Here is a 22,910-nt window from a genome sequence, read left to right as displayed (position 1 = left end):
TATGGATGAGAAGAAGATGGAGGGTTATGGGCATTGTGCAGGGAGGTGGGACTAGAAAGGGGTGTTTGGTTCGGTGCGGACTAGAAGGGCCTAATGGCCTGTTTCCGTGCTGTAATTGTTATGTTATGTTATATAAACGGCACCCTGGCCAAGTGGGCATGATGGAGAGTTTTAAAATGGAGCCAAAATGAGAGAAAATGCAAGAAAATTCAAGGTGGGTTTATAATTGCATGAATCAGCATAATCAAGGTTTGTGTGATTCAGGGAGCAAATTAATCACATGGAATTAGAATGTGGTGGTGATAAGAGAATATGACTTGGAAAAAGTGCATTAATAGGTTGTAGTTGATGCACAAAAATGGTAGAGAAGCTCAGCAGGTCCTACAGAGTCCATTGGAGGCTAAGACATATAACCAATGTTTGGGGCCTGATCCCTTTGCCAAGTTATGAGGCACCTGAATAAAAAGGTGAGGGAAGAAGAGGGCATGAGGAGAGCTCAAGCCAACAGCCACAGGGCCATAGCTGGACATGGGAAGGAGGGCAGGAGACAAAAGCTGAGAATTGATCAGGGGAAGGGAGTAGCTCTGTAAATCCAGAGCTAGAGGAAAGGAGACAATTGAACAGGATAGGGAAAAAGGTTCAAGGGATGGAGATCTGGCGGCAAGGTGACAAGGGGATAGGGAAAGAGAGAGATGGGGGTGGGTGAGGGGGATGCCTTACGTTAACCAGAGAATTCTATAGGCCCTTTCATGCCAGGCCTCCAGCTGGAGGCCGGCTATGTGTGGAGGGAAAACATAAACTTACTTTTCATGGAGCAGCCCTAAAAGGCTGCTCCTGTGTCGCATTCATGTAGAGTGACACCTCGTCGCGCCCTCCGGAGCCGTTGAATGCGGGGCGACTGTTGCCTTAGTGCCACCCATCATAAATATGTGCCAGAGCAATGGTCATCTTCCCTGCCCATAATCCCCCACACAGCTGGAACCTCTGTGTTTCCTGGAACAGTTCCAGCTGCGTGGGGGATTATGGGTAGGGAATTATTGGTAGGGAAGACGGCCATTGCTCTGCTGCAGAGAGCGGCCCAGTGAGGAGTCGGAGCAGCTGGCGGGGTTGTCGCAGCCTGCGCTGGCTGTCCTTTGATGGGCCTGGCGGCCGCCCCTGGCCTATCAGTTCCTGCCAGCAGCCCCTGCCCTGAGGGGGATCATGAAGAGAGAGGGAGAGGGGGAGGTGGGTGGAAGGGAAAGGGGAGGTGGGTCGCTGGCTTACACCTGTACATTTATGTGAGGCAGCGGAGTGCTGCGCTCCCCTGATTATCCTTTCCCGAAAGGGACTGCAGTCGGCACCTTGGAACGGGCCACAGTGTATTCATTGAGGTAAGTCTCCCGACGTAAGGGTGGAGAATCTCTGCCTTTACAGTCGGGATTTTTCATTGCATGAAAGGGCCTTATGTTAATGCTATCTGGCAGAAGGCAGAGAGAGGATGATGTGTCCAGTGGTGGGATCACATTGTAAGTGGCGGAAATTGCGAAGGACGATATTTTGGATGCAGAGGCTGGTGGGGTTGTAGGTAAGGTCAAGGGGAATCCTCTCCTTGTTGCATTTGGGGGTAGAGGGAACTGGGGTAGATGTGCGGGAAATGGGTGCTGCGGAACCTGCTGAGTTTCCCCAGTACTTTTGTCCATTAACTGCAATCTCAGCACCTGCAGACATTCTTGTTTCACATTACAGTAATAGGCTGTAAATGATTCTGGATAAAAGGTGTTCAGGAAAATAATAATGATCCTTTTTAGAAGAATATTGCAGCACCACAGAGAGGATTATTGTAACAATGGAGCAGAATTTATCTCTTTGAACTTGAGAAACATTAGTGCAATTACACTGTTCAATAATTGTAAATGTGATCATGGGAGATTTCCACTATCTATTGCAACATCAAGTGAGGGAGATATTTCTGAAGTATGTGCAAGAGAAATTTCTTGGTTTCTGGTGCAAAGACAAAGGTGACATTGCTGGACTTGGTTCTGAGAAATAAGCCAAGCCAAGTATCAGCAGGAAAAGGGCTAGGAAATAACTATCCTATGGTTTAAAATTATTGTGGAAAGTCGTATGCACTGTTCTGTTTAATTGAAGAAGAGTCTATTTCAATAGGATGAGAACAGATCTGGCCCAAATAAATTGGAATCAAAGTTCAGAACCATTTAATAACAGGAGACCTTCAATATGTAGATATTTTGGCTACAATCTATGTGTATTTTCATGAGAGAGAAGGATAGGGAAATTAAAGTCAGAGCTTCCAATGTGACTGGAAAAAAGAGCCAAGAAAAATAATATTCGATTGATACCAGGCTGTTAACTTGAGTGAGAACCAGGCTGATTACAAAAAGCTCCAAGAAGAAATAAAAAGGAAGTGAGAGACTAAAGAAAATGCACGATAAAGGCCGGCAGAAAACACAAAAGAGAATCCAGAATATCATACAAGCATGTGGACAGGATAAGGGTTAGACATAGACAGAGCATTACAGCATGGAAATATGTCCTTTCATCAGGTCTGTGACCAATTTATATTAATCCTACATTACTCCCATTTTATTCTCTTCACATTGTCATCAACTTCTAGATTCTCCCTCTCAGGACGACACCTGGGTGTCTACTAGCTACTCCACCATATGCACCATTGTGCCTCATCCATTAGGAGAAGAGCTGGGGCTGATTGGAAACCAAACTATAAATATGCTCGTGAGATGAAGAGCATTGCTGAACTACCAAATGAACTTTGCCTGTTATTGCCCAGAAGATGATGACGCTGGGGTAACCTCAAAAGTAGAGATTTTGAATGAGCTGAAGATTGACACTAGAAAGGTTGACTACTTAGTAGATCATTCACCTGCTCCCGATGTATACAAGGTTGCTGAAAAGAGGAAATTACAGAGGCCCTGCTATTTATTTTTCTTCTGAACATCTATAAATTTAATCACGAAATGATGCATCCTTGTTCCAAAAATTGATGTGGAATATTGTAGAAATTATATTCAGGAACAGAATTAACAGTCACTTGGATTTGTCTCTTGAGAGTGCTGATGGATGTACTTTCGAAGGCATTTGATAAAGTGCTGTACAATTGGCTTATTAAAATTGAAAGCCTTGGAATAAAGGAGCTTGTGGCAGCAAAGATAGAAATTGCCAGCAAGAGCAGGTAATATTGGAAGAATTATTTTACGGAAGAAAAGGAGCTGGACAATGAAATTTTCCCAGAGTCAGTACTCGGACTATTGCTTTCATAGCATACAATAATGATTTGGACTTGGCTGTACAAATACAATTTCTAAGTTTGTAGATAACATGCAGGCAGATGAAGAGCACAGTAATAGAATTCAAGGAGATGCAGACAGGATGATAAAAAGGTGCCATATTAAATCAAATGCTGAAGTATGTGAAATGTTGCATCTTCATAGAAAGACTGAAGAGTGCATTATTTCTAAAAATAGTACGTGCAGAAATCGAAATGCATGCACATTATTTGTCCAACGTCTTAAGACAGGTTGAGGAAATGGTTGAAATGACAAACAACAATGGGCTTTCTAAATGGATACATGGATTACAAGAATAAGAAAATCAGGACACTTGTTATTGTAAACTCTAGATTGGTAGTAATATCTTATTGTGTCGGTTCTGGGGCACCACATGTTAGGCAAGGCTTTAGAGTGTGCAGAGAGATTTACTAAGGATGAAAGACCATTGTTATGGGAATAGACTGAAGAAGATGGGTTTGTTCTCTTTGAGAAAAGAGGAGTCTGCATTAAAATCATAAAGGATATGATCAAAATCAACAAGGATATTGACAAAGTAGATAATGTATTCTCATCAGTGGCAGTGGTCATGAACAAGGGGGCCGTAGAAGGAAGCCAGAAGAAAACTAAAGTGGCATGAGGAAAAATTGTATCACGAGAGGTTAAGTCTGGAACTCACTGTCAGAAGTGATAGTGGGAGCAGATTTAATTGGTCAAAGGAAAGTTCTGATAAGCAGAGATTGGAGGGCAATGGGAAGTAACTTTCATATTTAATGGAGCTAGTACAGACTCATAGGTTAAATGGTCTCCTTCCATACTGAAAATATTCTATAATAATTTGTAGTCATCACTGCCTCATAATAAACCTGTTTTAGTAGCTAACTGCTGGAGATCTGCACCACATAAATCCTGTTTCATCAGAGATCTGGTAAATTTGTGGGGTTGGTTTTTCAATTGAGTGTTAATGTAAAAAAAAAATGGTAAGAATTATAGAGGCATGTCTTGGGTCTGTTTTTAATCTAATCTTCAAAATGTGACATCTTCTGGTGTGTGTTGAAGGTATTGAGCGCCTGGCTTCAAAGTGCTTGACCTGGGTTAAGAGGAGACCAGAGAGAAGCGCGTGTTTTGATGAATGAGCGTCAGCATAACCTTTATTTAGTGTCCAAATTATGTTTTGTATAACTTGGTTGCATATGCTAACTTCACATTTACTATTTTCAGTTTCTCTTCCCACACCCACTCCTCCTACCATTCCTTGTTATTGGGACTGGCCTCTTTGCTTGGTGAAACGTAAAATAGAGATGTTCTATATAATATACAGTATATTTATGTTGGGGAAGTTGAAGAGAAATTAGGAGAGGCATTAATTCTTAAATGGACACCCCCCCCCCCGCCCCCCATGTCCTTCACCCAACTTGCCCTGAATACAGATGAATGTGTAGATACCTTGGCTTATTACGGCCTTTACCATTCATACAGACAGTCAATTAAATGATGCCATCATTTTAAAAATAGCTCACAGTCCTTTGCAATGATGCTGATTTGGTAGATCTGAGCTCAACAATTAAAAAAAGAAGGTAAGCAATTCTGGGGGACTCTCAATTGCTCACACAAGGTGAAGTTTCTTTCGTTGGAGCAGGAGAGAGCATTCATGTTTTCTACTACATTTCACTGAAGCTGGCAAACTTTGTTGGTTCAACTACTCTTCTCGCTGATCCTCCAAGACTGTGTTGAAATCCTGGAAATACTACAGCCTTTTTTAAAAATCTTAAGTAGGTTTCCTACTATTTTAAGTTGTTTTTTTTTAAATTAGTTGATGAATTTTTTTTTCAGTGTGGTGGAGGAAGACAAGACAAAAGATGGCGTATTGCCAGTATTGGAACTGTTATAATCTGTATGTTAGTGAACATCTAAGCAAGTCGAAAAAATAAAGCTAGAAGCTCTAGTTTTGAATTTGAAGTGTCTGACCTCCAACCCCAGAATTTGGAGGACTTTGGCAGCGTGGCCAGCATTTGTTGCAGCATCATAGACCAGGGTTCGAATTCGGCGCTGTCTAGATGGAGTTTATACATTCTCTCTGTGTCTGCGTGGGTTTCTTCCGGGCACTCGAGTTTCTTCCCACAGTTCAATACATACTGAGGTTGTAGGTCCATTGGGTGTAATTGGGTGGCACGGGCTCAAGGGCTCAAAGAGCCTGTTACCGTGCTGTATGTCTAAATTTTAAAAATTTAATTTTCCTTCTAACGTGGTGATAGTTAGGATGGACATTTGTTTCGTGCTTACTCCTATCAATCTTTTGGCATTTTCCTGAAAAGTGTGTAATGTTAATACCCAGGAATTAAAAAAAAGAACAAATAACCAAAATTTTCATCAAATTTGCCATCCGTAAAAACTTGTAGAAGTGGTAAGTAGCTTCTATTTGTAGCATGTTTGGTATTTTTTTAGCTTGCAAGATTTATATGCAAGATTAAGTCTTTTCGTCTGTGCCAGCAACAAAGACTGTTGAGTCTCAACAGGAACATGCATGTGCATGTGACAAATAGCTGAAAGATTGCTTGACTGCTTTGCATGTTGTCTTAGTAAAAATTGATGTAAATAGACTCAGTTCATTCATATATTCAAATTAACAATCTGTATTTGCTTTCTTCGTGAAATCTTTTGAAAGCCAAGGAAACATTCTTCACATTTGTTCCAAAACTATTCTTTGCCTTCAAATCTTGTGATATGACTGTTTATCTGAAACTGCTACAATCATTACAATTAACTGCATTTCTGTAAATGACTAACTTAGTTTCTGTACTCCACTTGAGATAGCATCTAGGAACTGGCGAACATTTGAATATCCAGGAACTCGTCGATTAACAGCCCGCACTCTGCAATGTATTTGTGCTCTTTTCTATCCAAATTAAATACATTCTGCTCCAGTGCTCAAATTTATGTCAAACAGAAAAAATAAAGTCAGTATTTCAGAAAATGATCCTGTCAAACCTGAGAGCTTTGCAGCTAATACTCTGCTACTTTGTGATAACTAGAGGTTGGCTTAATTTTTGTAAACCCTGGTTCATTAATAGTGGAATCATGGAATGGTTGCAGCACAAAAAAAAATTGTTGGTCGTGTCAAATTGTATGCTTGTATTCCAGAATGTTCTACTTTGCCATCCATCCCTTCTCCTAGTCCTGCAAATTCTTTCCTTTCAGATATTTATCCTGCTCCCTATTGAAGACTATAAGTGAATCATCTTCTATGAGCAGCTCAGCAGTGTATTCCTGACTCTACCATAAATCTCCATTCTATTTATCCTGTTTCTTAACCCTTCTGCCTTAGGGTGCTATTTCTTAATCCATCCTCTGTACACTGCATGATTTTAAATACATCCAATCTGCACTTTTGCAGCCTCATCTGTTTCTATAAGAACACACCCAGCTTCTTCAATCTATCCAACTAATGTGTCGATCTCCAAATTCATTTTCAAAAATCTCAGCACACCCTGAGATCTTTCTTAACGTGTAATACCCAGGATGCCCTGTTCTCTGTCAATTTTTGACCCTGCCCTGCCATCTTTGATGCATATACAGATCGATTTTGTACCTTCTTTAAAAATGGTCCCCTCTTGTTTATAATGTCTCTCCTACCAAAATGGAAATCTTCACACTTATTTGTATTTAATTTAATCTGTCATCTATTGTACCATATCTTTGGCAGAATAATGTACTTTTAATGAATTTTCACAGATGTCTAACCTTAAACCTAACCCTAATGTCTGTGTTTTAAAAATTAATGCTCATTGGAGGTTTATGACTTTTGCATCATAAAAGTGTACAGTTATTTGCATTATGGTTGGTATTTTTCCATTTAAGAAGTGTGTGACTAGAATTGTTGACATAAATTGATATAATCTCCAGGTTTGAATTGAAGGAAACTTGAAATAGGAATTAGAAGGGGTGGACATGTGAAAACTATAGTTACTGTGGAATGTGACTCCCATCAGAGTATTATTAGGCTGTGGTCATTTTTAGATAATTCTGCCTTGCTGTTGAAATCATTATGTTTATATTCTACCCTGGTGAAAATCTCATTCATAGAACCCAAATGTGCTTATTTTTGGTAAGATCGATCAAATCCCCAATATCTGCTAAAATTATAGATTCTATGATCAGAAGAAATATTTTCTTTATTCAATGTAAGGTGGTAAACTGCTTGTTAAAACTAAATTCATTGCTCAATTTCACACTTAATAAGAAAGAATCATGCAACATGAATCTGTTACTGGAAATTGATGAACTTAGTTCCACTACAATTTTAATTCTCAGTTCTTGTTCCAACATTCCACTGGCATGATTGTGCATCTAAGCAATTCAAAAAGAAACCACGTCTTAAAAGTGGAGTCCCTTTTAATTGTAAAAGAGTGGGCTTGGCACTGGGACTATTAATTATTGGATTTCAAATTGGGCATTGCCTGACTCAAATCATTTATGCTGATTATGGAGTTTGCTGTGAATACTCTATGTTGGTGCACTATTAGTTTGCCAGAAGCAAAATGACTCACCAACAATTTTAAATCCCTTTAAAATTTTAATTTTTATTAAAAATTTGGACATACATTGCTGTAACGGCCCAATTTGGTCCTGCGTTAACCTACACCCCGGTACGTTTTTGAAAGATGGAAGGAAACAGGGGCTCCCGGAGAAAACCCATGCAGACATAGGGAGTATGTACAAACTCCTTAGAGACAGTGTGGTATTTAAACCCAGGTCCGGTCCCGATCGCTGGTGCTGTAAAGGCGTTGCACTAACTGCTATGCCACTGTGCAGCCCAAACCCTAAACTTGCCCAACAATTCATAACTCGGGCATGCTGTCAAGTTGCTGTCATTTTTTTCACCAGGTAACAGTTCAGTTTGAGTCATTGTAAGGAAAGGAAAGCTTGCAGTTTTGCCTAGCTTCTTACCAGATTAGAAATGTCTCAAGTACTTCATGCAAGTTAAAGTGAAATTGATGTTACTTTGGCAAATCATTTACTTAACTGTATTTATTCCTAGACCCATAAGACCCAATGACATTTTACCTCCTGAGAAGGGCCGAGAGGTAGCCAAAGAACTTGGGATCCCATATTATGAGACCAGCGTGTTTGATCAGTTTGGCATCAAGGATGTATTTGATAATGCCGTCAGAGGTGCACTGATTTCCAGGAGACACCTTCAGTTCTGGAAATCTCATCTAAAGAAAGTTCAAAAGCCTTTACTTCAGGCTCCATTCCTACCACCTAAGCCGCCACCACCAGTTATGAAAATTCCAGATGGTCCTGTGAGTGCTTTTAGACCTGGCCAACTGCTTGACAATCCACTGTGTGCTGATGTCATGTTTGTACTTCAGAACCAGGTTAAAATATATGCTCACAAAGTATACCTGGCTACCTCATCATCAAAATTTTATGATCTTTTTTTGTTGGACCTAACTGTTGAATCTCAAACAAATGATGAAGAAAATGAGAAACCGGCGAATCCAAGTCGAGAGCACTTGATGAGAACTGCGAGTCTTGATACAGACGATGAAGGCAGTGAAATCAATGTTGACTCAATGCACTGCACTCTAAGAGCATCCAAGAGTGATGGGATTTTGAAAGTGAGCATGCATGAAGATGGATCCTCAACAGTAAAGCAAACGCAGACAGGAAAACCACTATCTTCATGGAGCAAGGCGTTTAATTATATTCACGAAGAAGCCTTGGAGAACCCTGCAACAAAGAGGACAGGTCTTATTACTGTGGTTAGGATGGATCAAACAATCCAGCCAGGGCCCTTTGAAGCTGTATTACGATTTCTCTACACAGGAGAGTTGGATGAAAATGAGAGAGACCTGATGAGAATTGCACAAATAGCAGAGATTTTGGAAGTATTTGATTTGCGTATGATGGTTGAAAATATTCAAAATAAAGAAGCCTTTATGAATCAAGAAATCACAAAAGCATTTCATGTCAGGAAAGCAAACCGAATAAAGGAATGTTTAGCAAAGGGAACATTTTCTGGTAATCATCTAAATTTCTAATCTCACTTCATTTGCCTGTAGCAGTCACTTTAATTTGTACTGTCTATTCCTGCTACTTCAAAATAATTTTATTAGCTTTCTCAAGAGTTTTGAATGTACTACATTGAAATAAACCTTCAAATTTTAGATGGCAAACAGATGGCAAGAATGCCTGGGAAAATTCTGACCCTATTTTAAATTTAAGCAATGCTATTTGGGCATCATATTCTTAACCATTTGAGTAAACAGTTTCTGTGCAGCAAGGTACAAAATACAGTGATTAAAATAGGAAACATTTAGAGAGCCCCCTTGCCAATTTCATAGTTACTCAAATCAAGAAACATTTCCCATAAGAATTTTACTCGCAGGCACTGCTGTGAGATCATTGTGACTCTACTCCATAGTGAAATGAAGCAGGAGTCCTTCCTCCCTTGTTCTGGAGTAAAATAAGTTTGGACTCCAGTCTTAATGCATAAAACCTAAGCCCTAGATACATCTGTTTTCTGTGCACAGCTTGCATTTGAAGAGAGAGTGACTTTATTTGGGTTTAATAAACTGCCAGCACAGTTGCCCATTCCTAAAATAAACATTTCAGTTTTTAGAGAACACCTTTGTATATGCACATATTAACCATTGTATCAGATGACAGTCATGATAATGGATGGAATGTTGAGAGGGTAATTTGTTTAAATCAGTTTATTCTTGGTGCCATGTTGTCTGAGGACTAACAATCTGAAATATTTATAGCATGCAATTTTCTCTTGTCATTGCTGCAAAGAAGAAAGCAATTACCCTCTGATTATTGTGCTATTTTGCCATTAAATTTTGCAGTAGTATTCTTGATACTTTTTTCTACTTTCAACGGCAGATGTAACTCTTAAATTAGAAGATGGGAGTATTAATGGCCATAAATCACTGCTAATTTCCAGTTGTGAGTGGATGGCAGCCATGTTTGGAGGATCTTTCCTAGAGAGTTCTATTAAAGAGGTTGGTTGATGCAACAGCCTGATATTCTTTGAGAAATGGAATTGAATACATTAAATGTGTTTGTCAAGTTTCTTAGTTCTCTTCATGAATACAGCGATCATTTGAACCATTAAGATCAAGAGGCCTGTTGTTCTGTGCTGTGGTGAATGTCTACAATTAGCTTCCAGCAGGAGACTTAAGAACTCCTGAACAAAATGATATGGTGTTCCCTTCATCCAGATGTGAAGTGTTTGGCCATGCAACAGTGAATCATACTTTTTAATCTGTGTTTTTGGCACATTGGCATGCTAAAGCAAGTAAAATGAGCAGAATAGTCTCAGCACAGCAATATTTCCCTAAACAAATTGCATCAAAAGTTCTGTTATTAAAATCTAAATTTAATACCCACGTCACTGTCAGGTTGGGCTTGGCCTTTGGCTGCTTTTCACAGTTACCAGAGAGTTACTGCAATTCAAGAATGTTTTTCACAATTGGGGAAGGGTAATGAATGTCAATCATGTCTGAAAAAATATTTTCACCCTTAAAAAAAAAATTTTGACGAATTACTCAATGGCCCGATTGGTGTTGTGAGGAACATCAAATCCTTTTAATGGTAGACCCTTCATTGCAGCAATCTTCTTTGGTCTCAGACCATGTTTGGAATGTTGAAGAGGTTGAAACCCACGTAAAAGCCTGTGATGGTGGAGGCTGAGGGTTTATGGGGAGGAAAAGCATTGGAACATGGTGTCTGGTGGTCACGATGTGGAAAGAAGCATTGAAGTTGTGGAAGTGAGAAGAATCAGTTCCACGTGTCACAGAATATTTATGGGGCTGAGAGAAACATCAGAACCGTCAGATCATTCAGACTTTAGTATCTAAGAACAGGTTTATCATTTTAGGATGCTCCCAGAACAAAATTGGTTTATTTCTCTCTGCTGTGAGTCAAAGGGAGCTTCTCGTATACTCTTGTGTGGCTATCGCATCAGGACATAATGGGTATCCGGCACCCAGAAATTCACAGTCAAATTTCCAGAGTGACTCAAAACAACCATTTTCAGGTTGTTTTGTAATTAGTTTTGTGTGAGTTTGTTAGAGAATGACTTTTCAATTGCATAAACCTGTTTTTTTTTTAAAAATACAGTTAAATGTACATGAATTTTCACACTTTCCAGGAAAAAAATAGTTCTAATAATTCCAAGACACTGAATAACCACAGCATTACAAAATTATATGAGCACAGTTAAGTTTGTAAAAGGAGCTAAACTAAAAGTTTAATAGCAGAGTATTTAACATCATTATAGACTGAATGAATACATTCGATGAAGTTTTGGAAGCATGACGAATGTTGCGTGTTTGACTAACACTCAGAGCAACTATTGCCACTCTTGGAGCCATTGTATCCTTATTGTGGTTGCTTTCTGAGATTACTACAGAAGCCTTTTGTCGTTCTCGAATGTTCAGCAAGCATGAAATATTTAAAGTGCATTAACAAAGGGAAATGGTCTTTATTCCCAGCATACAAAATTCATAACACATGAATGAAGAATTTCAGTTCCAGCTTTTTCTTGTAACTATTGCATTGAATCAAAGGAAGTTGTTGAATGTAATGTAGTAGTACTAAATGGTCATGAAGCAGAATAGATTTGTGACAGTATCTTGTCACAGCCATCCATTTTTTTTTGTAGTAAAGTGATCTTAATTCAGATTTTGGACTGGAAATTTTCATCAATATTTAATTATACATTAACCATAAATAGATTATGCAGCATTTGAGAATATGTTCTTGTCAGATAATGCGTTGCCTTCACTTGCAGGTCTATTTTCCTACCACAAGCAAGGCTTGCATGCAAGCAATTCTGGAATACCTGTACACCAGCCAATTTTCATTCAATTCACAGCTTGATCCAATTGAGTTAATTGCCCTGGCAAACAGGCTGTGCCTTCCACGTTTTGTGGCTCTGACAGGTCAGTATGAAAGAAAGGACACTAAGCCATAAAAGCAAATATTTTGCATTATTATTTTTCCCAGAGGAAAGTAAATAGGAATGTATCTTCTTCAGTAAATGCTGTAATTCTTCTTCAATTACTCAGGCTGAGAGATTAGGTCTTCCATCTGCAAGAATAAAAAATTATTACTGTGTCTTTCCAGACATTTTTAGTTGCTTGGTATGGAATATTGTAATACTATGTGTGCCACTGCTTCTAAATACCATCCCCACTTTCAAGACCTAAACATTTAATTCACCAAATCTAACACTAAAGCATTCACCAGGATAAACTTTGGACTTGTGCTTCCAATAGTTGTGTGCTCCAACTAATTTTCATTTTGTATGTCTTGAAGTAAAGTTCTGTGATCACAATGCCACAGCAAAATCTTGTTGTGACAATATAGGTAGCATCACTACAGCCTCCGCATCCCACAAGCACAAGTTTCAGACCTGTTCAGTGTGGTCAAGGTGGACGTTCAGGTGATCAGCAAATTTATGTTGGGCAAAGGGGAGAAGGCTCAAAACCTTCACTTTACTCAAGCTGACTGTGTAAAAGCCAATGTGGTTGAAAGGAGGCTAAGTTACAATGCTCAAGATTTTCAGTTGCAACAAGAGATTGACAAACAACACCTTTCACTCTGGTCATTGCTTGAGGACAGCCCATGCACAAGGGAATATTGCTAACTTCTCTCACAAACATTATATTATACTCATTAGTGGAAAGATTTGTGATTTTAATGGATGGATGCAAGAATAATATATCATTGCATCCTTTGTTCAATCCCTCTTAAATCATAACATTTGCAATTACAACTTTCAAAAAGCACTTGGCAAACTATATGGATAAGAAGGATTATGGACCGAATGCAGGTAAATGGTACTAGCCAAGAGTAGTACCTTGATCAGCATGAACGAAGGACGTGTTCTGTACTGTGTGACTCTGATTCATTAACGTGAACAATTCCCAGAGGTGAAATATAACAAATGCAGACCACCGACATAAGATAATCCTCTAAGGTTTCTGAGTGGAATTATGCCTATTATCTATTAATGGCCTCTATTTTATTAAATTCTCAACTTAGAAATATCTCTACCCTTTCGATACCATTCATTATTTCATGGATTTCTATGAAGTCAGAGAGAAAAGAACCCTTAAAGTTTGTTCTATCTTTCCTGGCATCATTGCAGTAATACTTTTACCTTTTTTTCTCAGTCCCTGATCCTTTTGGTAAAGTCAAATATTTGTAGAATATTATATACAGTGAAGCCCCTGTTATCCAGAATTCAAGCAACTGGCAAACTCAAACAACAGGAAAAATCTAGGAAAATAAATAAATAAATTAGACGAATTAAGATTTAAATAAAAGTTTAAAATTGTAAAAGTAAATGTTCCTGAAGTAACACATAAACCTTTGGTGAAGATGGGAGCAAATATTCAGCCAGAGGAGGGAGGGTCTTGGTCAGGCTTTGATCTTCACAGCTGCTTGAATAAAGTTGTGTTTGGACAAAATGGCGTCTCCCAGGATGAAGAGCTGGTTGATGACGCTCGCTGTTGGCTCCCTACTTAGTTAGAGCCTTTATTAGTATAGTATTAAATATATTAGTAAACTTGGGGGGGTGTTAATTATCTATAATGTTATTGTTCATCTTTCGGGCAGCTCCGTGATGATGGAGCGATAGTTAAATATTTTCAAAGAATGTGACTGAAAATAAACTAAAATTCTTTAATGTTTATATAATTCATGCAAATGAAATTTGTTCAATATAATTTCAGTATAGTATATTTGTCTTTTAAAGTGTTTATTCATAATACAGGTCTATTAGTTAGACATTGAAAGAGTAAGCCTCAAGCAACTGGAAAACTCAATTATCCGGCATCCACCAATCCCCATAGTGCTGAATACCAGAGGTTTTACTGTATAACAATATGATATATGGTTAAAAAAAAGATAAAAAATAAATGAATTGTAACTTCTGCTTTTGAATTCCTTCGCTCTGCTTTTTTTTCTCCCATGGCTGTGTTTACATGGCATGAGTTTAATAATGCCCCTGTGAAATTTAAAACCCAACACCCAACCCCAACCCACCAATTTTCCCCTGCAACCGCTGCATCCGTGTCTGCCTGTCCCGCATCGGACTTGTCAGCTACAAACGAGCCTGCAGCTGACGTGGACATTTACCCCTCCATAAATCTTCGTCCGCGAAGCCAAGCCAAAGAAAGAAAGGTATTTAAATAGTCGTTGATTTGTGAACATGAATTCCAAGATCCCTTGGCATCTCTACTCTGTTTAGATTATTTTTCCAAGGAATTTTCCATTGTCCTTTCCAAATTTTATATTATTACGTGCTTTGAAGGACCTTGGGGCACTGTTTTGCTTAATGATGGACCCCCTGATGGATTTTGACCCTAAACAACTTGACATAACACACGATTTCCATTCTTTTCCCAATCATTAAGAAGTTGGGCTGAAGTTGAGATAATTCTGCCAATGTATTTTGAAAAGAATAGAAATCAGCTATTTAGCACTGAGCTAATGTGGTTGAAATTAGTTCCAGAAATGTAATAAATATTTCATTTTAGGAAGCTGCAAAATTACAACCTCTTTCAACAGTTACTTTGAAGAGGATAGGATTTGTGGCTTAATCTGGTTTCAGTGTTTTGGAAAGCTGAATGGTACAGATAGGCTTTGGTTTTGCTTCACCTTATTATTTTTTATATATCATATCACCTGCTTGATGGGAGCATTTCAGATTATTTGAATGAAATGAATACCATATTTTGCAATCCATTCTAATCTTGTAATGAATAGTTTTGTGCTTTGCGTTATCCATCTGCCTTTTACACAGATGTGTCACGTTTCTCCATTACAGAACAATATGCTGTGCAGGACCTGCTAAGAGCAGTAAAGGAAGGTGTTGATATTGATGGAGAAGTGTTAACATACCTGGAACTTGCCCAGGTGGGTCATTTCCATACTTATATATATTAACAAACTTTATGCTGACAGCTGTCATAAATGACTCATGAATTAGGTGTGTAAGCCTATTTGAAACCATTTATGATAGAGGTCTAGCAGCACTGATGTTAACAAGAAATCGGCAGATGCAGGAGAACTGGAACAACGCACAATACAATATCTCAGAGGGACAGTGGAAAGTAATAGGCTGTCAACAATTTGGGCCTGAGCTCTTCACCCTTCCTGATGAAGGGCTCAGACCCAAAGCTTGGTCTTCCTATTGGATTTCATGATGCAGTATGACCTGGGTTCCTCCAGCATTTTTGTGTATGGTATAATATTACTCTCCAGGCCTATTTGATGACACAAGGATGCCACTAAATAAAAACAACAGTATGAAATTTAGAGAAGCCGTGCAGTGCTAAAGGCATAATGTAATGTTATAGCTTCTAACTTTCAGATAACATGTTCTATCAAGGCCCCCTTTGATTAATTTGGAATAGTTGGAAGCACTATGGGCAATTAGAATTTATGTTCATTCATCAACTCATCACTAATGCTGCTTAATTAACTGGTGACGAAGCATAATATTAGCCAGCTCTATTTCCTATGTTAGGACTGTGACAGAACTTTAAAGGTATTTCAATGGTTTGAAAATTCTCTATGATGTTGAAAGACCTTTCCTTTTAATAGTTATTGTATGTTTCTTTGGCATCAGACTTAAATCCTTCAGGATTTCTGGAGTGACTTGCGAGGGAAACCTGATATTACCAAAATATACAAAAAAAACATAAACACTAGAAATACAATTGAGAGCAATTTCCAAATTTCACGTACAGTATTTAAATTGCTGAATTTCTGTAGTGATGCAAGATTTGTGTTCGTGGAACAAAAAGGTTTCAAATCTTCACTATAGCACCACTCCCCTGTTCTTTAGTACTTGTGTCATTGAAAGGAGAAGAGCTTTCATCAATCAACAGCAATCTGGTCAGTTCCTCCATCCATCCATTATGCTTGTATAATTCTGGCATGAGGTTTGAGCACTTTTTTAGTCCGATTGTCATGAATCAACTGCTTACCTTGAGCTAAATAAGAAAGCAACATTAGGAATTGTGGTCTGGCAAGTGGGCCCATTTATCTAGCACACCATACCGTCCTGGCGTTAACCTTGGGATCTGAGGCATGATAAAGGTGCTGGGTGGAAATTTGGCTTTGCACTACTTCAGTTGATAAATTGACTGATAAGTGTTGTCAGAGTTAAGATCTTTAAAAGCAGTCAACAAATAGAAAAAAACAGGAACAGTGTTCCACATTGGCAGTGGAGTATCACTGGTTTAGTTCTTTTGAAGTACGGCTATACCTAAAATCTGTAGAGCAGATTCTGAGCAAGTGCTAACTGTAGAAAGATATTCATGTTTTCTCTGCAGCTATTATATTCTTTGGGAGTTGAACTGTTGCCTATACAACCCCTATTTTCTGGTCTTCCAGTTTAAAAAAAAATCAAAAGTTGGTTCATACATTGTAGAAGATACCATTGCCAGTTTTAAATGTGCAGGTTTTCCATCATTTGCAAAGGAAGTGACATACAGCCATTTCCTGAAATGTGCTTCAGCAGCATCTTCTGCTTTTAATATTTAAGGCTACAGAATAGGCATGATTTAGAAACTCTTGGTATAAACTTCCCACTCTTAAAACATGCAGCTAAGTGGATGGGCTTTTTTTTTGTAATGGTAATGAACTCTTCTAATTGCTGCAATTAAAAATGGGTTCAATCAGTGAAGTTGAATGAAACATTTAGTAAAGTGAAATGTGAATTACAGTTAAAATGTAAAGATTTAAATAGGCCCTGAAAATGTTTATTTTCCTTTTGACAAAATAGTAAAGTGAGTTAACAGGGTTGCTTTAAATTTCAAGCAAGCTTGTTGACATTTGCAGTAGGTGGTCTTACTGGTTCCACATTTTAATTCCACATTTCCTAATTCCACATTTTCAGTCATTTTACATGGAGAACTCGCGCGCGCGTGTGTGTGTGTGTGTGTGTGTGTAATGATTCCAGACTTTCACGTTTCTAGTTTTTAAACAAACATAATGAAACACTATTTTATAGGTCTCCTATATATTACACACATCGCAGATCTTAAAAACTCTTTTTCTTCTCCACCCCCTATACTTGTAGTTTCATAATGCACATCAACTGGCAGCTTGGTGCTTGCATCACATCTGTACGAGTTACAACAGTGTTTGTTGCAAGTTCAGGAAAGAGATAAAGGCAATATCTCCTGGTAAGAAACTAAGTATTTGCTCTGGTTTACTCATATATCATATGAAATTTCGAAGACCTGATGATACAGTCAATTAGCATTTCTTCCTTCCACCTCTGAGGCCTAGTTTTGAATTAAATCAATGGATTTTTTTTTTAAAAAGGTCAAAATAGTTTTGCAAGAAAATGGTTTGAGAATATTATCCCATTACTTAAATGGGCAAAGCCTAAAGCAGAAAATTCTTACCATGAGAGCCAAGACAATGGCAGGTGTTTGCTTATTATTCTAGGAAAATAATTGTCATGTTGCAGCACCTCTCAGATTGGCTCAGCACAACATTGGACCAGAGTTGAGGGAATTTAACTCTGCACCATGTGCATGCTGTAACTGGCCCAAAAAATTCATGATGCTGAGTTAGATCACCTGAAATGAGATTAACTTTCCATTCCCTGGTACCTTGACATGTAATAATAAAATGTGGGCATCAGGGCTTCACAAATTAGATAAACCCATCTGTAATTGTGACAATGCAGTGGTTATGGAGTGGCAGGCTTTCACAGAACGACACAATATTCCACTGATGTGCGCTACCCCTACCTCCCTAACTCCTCGCCTGCAGTACTTGATCCTGCAACTGTGTGACATTATGGATTTTGCAACTATGTGATTAGATTTAAGAGCAACTCTGACTGTCCTTAGTTCCTCAGCCAAAGAACGGTAATACTTGGATGTAGTTTGAGAAATTTCTGTTTAAAGGACAATTACTGTATATTCCAAGTACTTGCACATAATCACCAACAGCCAACAGTTGACGCATGTTCAGGATTCCTGCGCAAGGTCCATTGGACAGGTACTACCTTGGTGTAGCATTTGTTGCAATGACCTTCGAACCTGATAGTGCAAGAGCAACTTTCACTGGTTACTTTTTAATCTGTTAACCCTAATCACCAACAGCCAACAGTTGACGCATGTTCAGGATTCCTGCGCAAGGTCCATTGGACAGGTACTACCTTGGTGTAGCATTTGTTGCAATGACCTCCGAACCTGATAGTGCAAGGGAAACTTTCACTGGTTACTTTTTAATCTGCTAACCCTAATCACCAACAGCCAACAGTTGACGCATGTTCAGGATTCCTGCGCAAGGTCCATTGGACAGGTACTACCTTGGTGTAGCATTTGTTGCAATGACCTTCGAACCTGATAGTGCAAGAGCAACTTTCACTGGTTACTTTTTAATCTGTTAACCCTAATCACCAACAGCCAACAGTTGATGCATGTTCAGGATTCCTGCGCAAGGTCCATTGGACAGGTACTACCTTGGTGTAGCATTTGTTGCAATGACCTTCGAACCTGATAGTGCAAGAGCAACTTTCACTGGTTACTTTTTAATCTGTTAACCCTAATCACCAACAGCCAACAGTTGATGCATGTTTAGGATTCCTGCGCAAGGTCCATTGGACAGGTACTACCTTGGTGTAGCATTTGTTTCAATGACCTTCAAACCTGATAGTGCAAGAGCAACTTTCACTGGTTGCTTTTTAATCTGTTAACCAGTAAAGTACTTTTGGAAAAGCTGACAGCTGTAGCTTTCTGAACTGAGCTCATGTTTATTTGGCTGAAAACTTTAATGACATGGAAGTTGAAGGCTGAGGCACCTGCAAAGAATTATTTTGGGCATCGTTCACTTGTTACCCTGGAGATGATCTCTCTTGTTGGTCCATGTGCTTTATATCAACAATCTAATGTACACTGCAGCAGTGCCAATTGTTTAACAGGGTTTAATTGTTTTGTGTAAACTTAAACTGGAAAAGTCAACAACCTCCTTCAGCTGTTACCCAAAATCAGAGATTTAGACTGACAGCAGTCACTTCAGCTCTAATTTATGGTTCCAAAATTTACATGATTTATAGTTGATTGTAGTTTACTTTCTCATTACAACTTACGATTTTTTTTAATTGATTGGCGATCAAGAGAAAATTTTGATTTGCGAAGTAACTAGATTTGTAATTCTGCCATTTCAATTGATAGAGAATCAAGAGTACTTTGAAAAGCACCGTTGGCCGCCTGTGTGGTACCTTAAAGAAGAGGACCATTACCAGCGAGTGAAAAGGGAACGGGAGAAAGATGAGGTTGGTCTACACAAGCATCACTCAAAACGCAGGTGGTGCTTCTGGCACCGTTCTGCTGTTGCCTGAAGCCTCTTAGAAACCAATTCCAGGAATTAGCCAGAACATCCTGTGCATTATTAGGTAGATTGAAAAAAAACACAATGTATTTGTCTTAATTCTTGTTTACTGTATTAAAAGAAAGGCTATCTTGGGATAATTGGCTGTGTCTATTTAAACAATCATTGTTACATTTAAAGCACAACCTTTTGTCCAAAAAATGCTTGCTTTAACAACTGGTCCCCGTGTGGTACCTATAGATTGGTTGAAAACTTTTAATATAGATATTTGTCAACAGTGACTTTTCTTTTGTTCTGAAAAGAATTAACACTGTTGGATTTTAATTTGAAATAAAATATTTAATTATTTTTGTACTGGTGTTGGCCATATACTTTTGTTGTAACCAAACTAGAGATGGTAGTAATACAGATTTTAGTAAACTTGTAAAATTAGAAGGGCTTAGAAACTACCCCATGAAAAAAGTGGCTTCTGTCCATATGGACCTAAACACACACACAGGTAACTTGGAGCAGTTTACTGCTACTATATGCATCTTTCACGCTGCTTATCATAAATTGTATTATTGCTGCACAGTTACTGTCTACCCAAATGTTAGTTTTTGAAGTGAAACTAAAGCAGTGTGCTACTTAACAGTATTTTTTTTTCCATATGTTTAAAAATTGGTTCATTGGTTTATTTTGAGCAGTGGAATAGTAATGTACTAAAGTGCTGTTCAACTACACGTTTTCCAAAAATCTTTTTGTGTGTAATGATATTGCAGTAAGTAATGTAATATTGATCTATTGAATTTCAGCTGCTGACACCCAAGTGGCTGGTTCATTTGGTTGCCCTTCTTTTAGCCTTCAACCTTTGTGCTCATTGCCTTTTCACTTTTTTGCATCAATAAATTAAATATTGTGATTGTGTCATGGTAGATTGTAGGGTGGTATAAAACTTTTTATCAAAAAAATTAGATGTTTCTTTTGTAGTTTCTATGCTGTATTCAGTAAATATATATTCCACAAGTCACTTTGTTCTGTTCTTGTTTGAAAATATTAATTTTCATGTGTACAAGCTTCTAAAGAACTTCTTAATATGCTTGAAATAACATTATTTAGTTAATTTGATTAAGCAATTGTGAGTCCAACCAAGATGCTCCCACTCACTGGTGTTTAGATTGTAATGTTGAAAGCACACTGACAATATTCATTTGAAAAAAAATTGAGATAAATTTTAATGCTAGTTTTATTTGTTCAATAGCATTTGTTATTGGTAGATTATAATCTGAAATTGATGTATTATGCGAGACTAAAGTGACAATAGCTCATTTGGCAATGCTCTCTCCTTGAGTCTGGATGTTGTGAAATCAAGATCTCATCCAAAGATTTAATTATAGTATTTTGTGTCCCTGTAGTTTTAATCAAAATGGTTCTACTGGATCACATTTCTGCAAATAAATTAGAGGGAAGTTATACTGAGAGGCAGGAAAATACATGTTGAATTTGACGAGTACTTTCTTTTTCAATCTTTTTATTGTTTTTAAGAAAGAAATATATTAGATACAAAGTTCAAATAGAAATAAATTAAAATTGGAGATAGTAAACAAGATGCGAATGATCCATGTTATTGATTTTTTTTTAAAAAGGAAAAGGAGGACTACTTCTCAAGATAAAACAATAACTGCATGTAGTGTTATAACAAAGTAGGCTGGACATTGAATTGTGTTTCCCGTGAAAAAAATTTTTTAAGTACTGTGTGATTTCAGTTACAATATTTTTGGGAATAAATCACAAAAACTTAATGTGGAAGAATACTGCCTCTCCCAATCTGCATGCCAGTGTATGTCAGCAGTTTTACAGCGCTGGTTTCAGGATTGAGCTGAAATTAAATTGTGCTTCTCTACTTCAAACGACCAATCAAAGAGCCAGATTTTATACGACACTTCATTTTATTCACCTGTGCTACTTCAAGGGCCACTAAATTATATGAAGCATTTCTGCTGAAGAACATTCTGGAGGCTGTGTGGTGGGTTGAGGTATCCATAAAGTCACACTCACTTTAGGTGAGATGTACAGCTGCTGCTTCAACACTCCTGTGGGCCATGCTGTACAAGCTGGAGGTGAAGGGTTGGTATTAGAGGAAAGCCTGATGAACACGGGCTCCCTAAGAGGTAAGACAGACTCAGGCTTGTAAACTCTGTACCCTAAAGCAAAAAACTGCTATCTCCCTTCTGAAAAATACAGCCAGAATCTAATTTTGTAAGCCATGGTGAAAGGGATTCGTAGGTAGCAGTAGAGCTTTGTGCATGGGCCTCAGCCTGTAGAAATTGGTCTACATCATGCTGAACAAACTTCCCAACCTCAAAATGAAAACCAACAACAAAAAATCTAGATGCTGGAAATCAGAAATCGAAACGGTTGGGAAAACTCAACAGGTCAGGCAGTATCACAAAGAAAATCAGGCAAAAAGAGAAGCACCTGTGTTCTGAATTGCTCTTTGGAATCTGGCACTCTACGTAAATGCTGGTAGCTGGTCTAATAGCATGCCAATTCAGCTGTTTCAGCTCGTGATTTAGCTGAGAAAATTGCAACCCATTGGATCGAATTACAATTTGCAGTTGACTACTTAAAAATAGCTCTCACGTCACATCATTGTATGGAAGTTTGCATGACCCTTAGCCAGTGATGCCTGCTCTACTGAAGACATTGTGTAGTGCCTATGCAAGAAGAAAGTCAAAGGATGCACACAACACAGCCAGTGTTTACTTGAGATCCTCTCCCACCCTACCCCAACACGACCTTAAAAATGGACTCAAAGGAGGCAGCAGCAAAGGGAGACCTGTGTATTTGTCAAGGTCAATTTAATTGCCCAGGTATTTAAGCTTCTCCACAACCTCAAAATCCAATCAGAAAAATTATGGGAAATGCCATCCTCACCTGACCTGCCTGCAATGGGTCTCTCACTCTCTTCTTCACCTGTAGTTGACAACGTAAAGTTACTCTTCTAAGGGTTAATTAAGCCTTGTAGAGTACATGCGTGATATCACATACAATCCTGAGATTCTTTTTTCTCTCTGTGAGGCAGAATTACCACTTATTGGTAATGCAAAAAAAAACTACACAATGTACACATGTAAACAAATAAGAAATGTAAATAACTCTGCAATACAAAGGGAAAAAAAAGCAAATAATAAAGTGCTAAAATAAGTCCTTAAATGAGTCTCCAATTGAGTTTATTGTTGAGGATTCTGATATTGGAGGGGTAGC

General features: G+C 38.2%; 1 protein-coding gene across 5 annotated transcripts in view; it reads left to right on the top strand.

Annotated features, from left to right (window-relative positions):
* Positions 1-20,669, top strand: part of rhobtb1 (Rho related BTB domain containing 1) — a 66,163-nt gene extending 45,494 nt beyond the window's left edge. For all 5 annotated transcript variants that reach the window (XM_069900735.1, XM_069900736.1, XM_069900733.1 and 2 more), the window contains 6 exons: positions 8,323-9,308; positions 10,176-10,294; positions 12,088-12,238; positions 15,133-15,221; positions 17,395-17,500; positions 19,508-20,669. In XM_069900735.1, the coding sequence (XP_069756836.1) occupies positions 8,323-9,308; positions 10,176-10,294; positions 12,088-12,238; positions 15,133-15,221; positions 17,395-17,500; positions 19,508-19,674 (1,618 nt within the window). In that variant the 3' untranslated portion in view covers positions 19,675-20,669. The remainder of the gene's footprint in view (positions 1-8,322; positions 9,309-10,175; positions 10,295-12,087; positions 12,239-15,132; positions 15,222-17,394; positions 17,501-19,507) is intronic.
* The last annotated feature ends 2,241 nt before the right edge of the window (positions 20,670-22,910 follow it).

This window comes from Narcine bancroftii, chromosome 10 (assembly GCF_036971445.1).
Source record: "Narcine bancroftii isolate sNarBan1 chromosome 10, sNarBan1.hap1, whole genome shotgun sequence".
NCBI lineage: Eukaryota > Metazoa > Chordata > Chondrichthyes > Torpediniformes > Narcinidae > Narcine > Narcine bancroftii.
Note: the sequence above shows the minus strand (reverse complement) of the source record. Positions and strands in the feature narration are given on the sequence as shown.